This window comes from Geospiza fortis, unplaced genomic scaffold (genome assembly GCF_000277835.1).
Source record: "Geospiza fortis unplaced genomic scaffold, GeoFor_1.0 scaffold27, whole genome shotgun sequence".
NCBI classification, from domain to species: Eukaryota; Metazoa; Chordata; class Aves; order Passeriformes; family Thraupidae; genus Geospiza; species Geospiza fortis.
Genome location: NW_005054329.1, coordinates 4,902,456 through 4,907,455, shown reverse-complemented (window position 1 = coordinate 4,907,455; position 5,000 = coordinate 4,902,456). Strand labels below are relative to the sequence as shown.

Here is a 5,000-nt window from a genome sequence, read left to right as displayed (position 1 = left end):
TGCCCATGTTTCGCTGTGGGGGTGCTTCTGGAGGGTGTCCCTCACTCTCTCCCATGGAAACCTCCCGTTCCTCGTTGCTCTGTGGCCAAAATGCAACTCTCTGGGGTAGGTTTTTGCAGTGCCTGCAACTTGTTGAATGCTCATCTGCCAGACTGGTCCCCTCCTGGTGCCAATCAGCGTTCCCAATGAATGTGACACTGCTGTAATCGCCTCTGCTGATGAATGGTGGCCCCTGCCACGTTTGACATAGTTCCCAGGTAAAGGCAAACCTCATTTGCTCTGACACTGTTCCCCTGGAACGCTTTTAATTTTTGGAGGATCTGTCATGGGTTGAGCTCCATCAGTGCCCACAGATGTGTCCCCAGGGACTCAGCCCTGCCAGGGCTCCTGAGTGTCCCTGAGCAAAATGTTTTGCCCCAGTGTTCCCCCTTGGCTGTGGGTTTGGGACCCTGGCTTGGATGCTTCTAGTCCCACTTTTGGGGAACACTGGGGGCCCCTGATTCCTCCTGACCACCACCAGGATCTGCAGTGTCTTGGTATCACTGAGAATAAGGCTTGGAGCATCTCGTGCTTGGAAATGTCGGCCTTAACCTCCTCGTGCCTCAGTTTCCCCATCAGTGGAGTGGCTGGGGTGAGCCCTCTCCCTCTGAAAGCAGTTTGGGGTCTGTGCCCTGGCAAGCACCAGTGCTGGGTATGGCTCAGGGCATGGGGCTTGGCAGGACCCACCGGGCATCAGGCACTGCAGAACACCAGGAACAGTGCATGGAACGCTGGGTTTGTCAGTGAGTCTTTAATTCCAGCCTTGTTTCACACCTGCTCATGATGGAACAGGCAGCAAGCCCTGGTTTGTCTCTGTTTGTACTCGGGTTCCTGGTGCCTGTCCAAAATAGAGCCCTGGCCATGGGAGGGGGGCCCAGAGCAGAGCCAGGCAGAGGTGAGGCTCCAGCCCTGGTGACTGTGGCATGTGCCCCCCTCTCACTTGTCCCTGTCAGTGTTGCCCCATTAAATGCCATGTCTGTACTTTCCTTTCTTTTCACTTTTCTGTCTGTGTGCTGATTGTTGCTGCTTTGTGTCTGTCTTTCCTTGAGCTCTGGGGCTGGGCTGAGCTGAGCTGTTTCCCCCAGGAGCAAAAACGTGGGAGAAGGCTCTGGGGCCAGATTCCCCCCTGCCCTCTCCTCACAGCACAAACCAGGACCCAGGAGAGAGACAAGGGAAGGGTTTTTCCTCTGGAGCAGGCTGTTAATTAATGCAATTTATAACGAGGCCAGCCTGGTCCCAGGAGCACTCTCCACTGGGTTGGTGGAGGGGGGTGTTTGCTTATGGGGGACCCCAGCCCCTGTTTGTGCCAGGTACCAGCTGCATCTCACCCTCCCTCACAAGAGCCTGTTCGTTCTTCCTGTGCCATCAGGACACCACATTCCTGTTGGATGGGAGGCTGGGTCTGTGGGAATCCCAGCCCAGGTCACTGCTCCTCAGTGGGCAGGGATGCGGCTCCCAGAGGATGGAATTGTCCTGGAGTCTTGGGATCTGGGTTTGAGCCCCTCTTGGAGCAGGGCTGGCTTTGAAGCAGGGCCAGGCGTGGCATGGGGGCAGCGAAATCACTGGCAGAGCTGCCCCCTTGCCATGTATTTAGGGTTGGGGGGTCATTTGGGATGGGCTCACTGTCCCCATCCAAGGAGAGATTTGGGGCATTTAGTGAGAGCATCTTTCACCTGTCCTTCCCAAAGGCATTGGAGGGGAGGGTCTGGCTGGGACAGCAGCGAGGGCTGAGGGCAAAGCAGGGAGCTGATGGCCCCATCAGTGCACAGTTTGGGGTGCAGCAGTTCTGGGGTCTCAGTTCCACATTTCAGCCCTGCCTATTCCAGCAGCGCTGCAGCAAAGTCATCCTTCCCTTCTCTCTCTGCTCCTCTGGCCACCAGCCCTGGGCTGGGTGCCCTGTGCCACAGGGGTGAGCCCTGCCCAGGGGGTGGCTGAGCCCTGGGCTGGGAAGCAGCAGCTCCAGCAAAGAGCCTTGTTTGTGGAGATGAAGCCTGTGTGTGTCTCGGCTTGCATGCCCCGCTGCCTTGTCTTGAGATGAATTCAAGAGCAAACCAAGCAAATGAAACAGTTTAATAACAGAACAAAACAAAACCCAGGAACTTTGTGACAGTGGAAATAAAAGCTTAATGACAGTAATGAAGTGGCAGTGGTCTGTGATGTGCTGTGGGATGGGGGGGATCATGGGGGTCCCCAAAGCTGCCCTGGCACCCAGCGGGGCTGGGAGCTGGGCTGGGGTGCCGCTGTCCTGTGCCCCAAGCACAGGGCAGTGATGGCACCAGCACAGGTGTAAATAGGGATGCCTTGGGCTCTGTGGGCAGGCACTGTGCCCACACCTGTGATGAACTGCCAGGAATCAGCTCCAGGCATCCCATTCACTGCTCTTCCCACCTCCTTTTACCCAGACACAGCTTTGCCTCTATTGGGTCCCACCCTGACACAGTGCCTGCACCCCTTTTTCCTTTTACAATGAAAACACAGCCATGGGCTCTGTCCCTGTCCCCTCTGAGCCCCCTCATTGATGCAGCGGGCTGGGAGCCATTGGGTCACTTTTGGCACACAGTGCCTGCAGAGGAATCCTGATACGAATATTCCACAATTGTGTCCCAGTGCCTGGAGGTGCCCCTTGGCAGCCCCCTGCTCCTGGCAGGGCTCACAGGGGGCTCACAGCCTGGACTGCGCTCTCACGTGCAGCCTTGGCCATTCTGCTCTGCCAACTCTCCCGGAAACGAGCCCTGCGAGGCCTCCCTGGCAGCCCCATCCCTGTGTTCGCTCCCCTAACGAGGCTGACTAATTGTTTTCAGGAGGCCAGAGGAGATGCCCTAATGGTCTGAACAAGGGGGCTGTGTTTGTGCAGGGGGTTTTGTGTGGGGGTGCTTTGTGCCAGCACATGGTGGGAGCTCCCAGGGATTCCTCCCCTGTGCCATGGAGTGGGCAAGGGCAGGCACACGCACCAAACCACGGTGGTTACCCAGAGGCTGTGCCTGAACCCCCAGCAGGGAAGGGATTAAAGCCCAGCTAACAGGTGCTCCTGGGCCTGGGAGCACTGGTGAGTGTGGGAAGGGCTGGCTGGGATTAGTTTGGTAATGAGGAGAAGCTGTTGGGCGTTTGTGCCAGCAGTGCTGGTGCTCCCTGCAGGTGCAGGATGGAGCTGGCATGCAGGCTGGTGACTGGGGATGCTCCAAGGCAGGTTTTGTGACTCTGTGGGGTGGGGGACTCCCCTCAGCTCTGTGGGGCTGGGACTGCAAGCCCTGGTAGTGGGACAGGAGGGGAACAGGCCGCTGGCACAGCCCCAGGGACACAAGTGTCATTGTCCTGCTGTGAAGGGGATGTCCTTGCCTGCTCTGAGGTTGAGCTGAGCTGAGCCCAGGCTTGCAGGGACAAAGAAATGCACAGGACGGTCCCACTGCCCTGTGTGTGGGTATGAGATAGGTGGTCTCCAAGGTCCCCCAGCTCCTGTGCCTGGAAGGGGCAGGGCTGCCGCTGGGGGTGCAGGAGGTGCACGGCTTCCCCTGGAGCCGGCTTTTGGCCGCGGCTGTGCCCTGGCTCCCGCTGCGGGGGAGTTGAGCAAGAGCAGAGCGTCCCAGGGGAGCAGCGTGAGCTCAGCGCTCCGCGCCCGGCCGAGCGCCGCCTGCCCCGGCCGTGGCTGAGCCCCCCACAGAGCCCCCTGCCCTCCGAGCCCCGTTGCAGACCCCCATTCCAGGGCCCTTTGCCCAGCAAGGGGGAGTTTGGGTCCTTGGGGCTCCTTTCACAGCTGCCTCTCCCCCGCTGGGGTTTGGCAGGGTTTCCTCACAGGTGCTCAGCTGTGACCCCCGTGTCCTCCCCTAACCCCCTGCTCCCCCCCAGCAGAGCAGGGTCTCTCTGAGCCAGGGGATCAGCGCTGGGGAGGGGGCCTGGGCAGCGTTTCTGACAATCCCGTGGGCTGCAGGATCTGCTTCCCAACCCCTGTCTCTCCATCCCCATTTTCCTCCAGCTCCCACCCACCTCCCTGCCGCGTCGCTGGCTCCAAAATTCCGCTTTTTCCTCCCTCCCTCCCTCGCTGCTCCCTCCCAGAAGTTGAGCGCTGGAGGAGCAGGTCCGCAGCTGCGGAGGGCTGGGCGTTCCCTGCCCGGGGTCCCTTCGCTGTCCCCGCCGCGTGTGGCCCCTCGCACGCCGTGTCCCTCCCTCCCTGCTGCGGGGACGGTCCCAGCGGCTCTGCGGGAAGGACGAGGACAAGAGGGGCGCGTGTTCCCCCGCGATGCCGCCCCACGGAGGGGTGTTTGTGGCTCTCTGCATGCTGCTGGCCCTCGGTGCGGCCGAGACGCGCCCAGGGTGGGCCACTCTGGCCTTTGTGTTCGATGTCACCGGCTCCATGTACGACGACCTGGTGCAGGTGATGGACGGCGCCTCGCGCATCCTGGAGCGGACGCGCAGCAGGAGCACAAAACCCATCAGCAACTACGCCCTGGTGCCCTTCCATGACCCAGGTAGGTCCGGGACAGGCTGAGGGTGTGTCCTGCCACGGATGGAGCTGTGCTGGGTCTGTGTTTGAAGCCTGCACTTCACAAGTGCTCGCACTGCTCCTTCTCCGTGTTTTTGATGCCCTGGTGGCTGCTGTGGTGGGGATGGCACCTCAGCAGCTGGGCTGGGGCTCCTGTCCCCAAGCCATCCCGTGGGCACAGGGTGGGCTGTTTCCACTGTATTAATCCCAGGGGTGCTGACACTTTGTTGTGGGTGGCTCTTCCCCTTCCACCCTGCTCTAATCTCCCCAGTGTAGTCATCTGGTTATTTCTGTCCAAGTCCACAATGAGCTTCCAGGTCACTTCAATAAAAACACCACTTGCTAGGAGGCTTTGGTAGCTTGCTGTGATACCAGAATAATTTCTTTCTGCTCCTAATTTTGTCTTCTTTTTGTGCACACCCATAAAAGAGCAGCTGCTCCCCAAAAGAGCCCTGGCCTCCTACAAGGAGAGAGGGACCCAAGC

The 5,000-nt window shown here is 59.7% G+C and overlaps 1 protein-coding gene across 1 annotated transcript in view; it reads left to right on the top strand.

Moving 5' to 3' along the window:
- The first annotated feature begins 4,273 nt into the window (after window positions 1–4,273).
- The window catches only part of HMCN2 (hemicentin 2), a 35,992-nt gene continuing 35,265 nt past the window's right edge, over window positions 4,274–5,000 (top strand). The window contains 1 exon segment of the mRNA XM_031057300.1: window positions 4,274–4,502. Coding sequence (XP_030913160.1) covers window positions 4,274–4,502 — 229 coding nt within the window.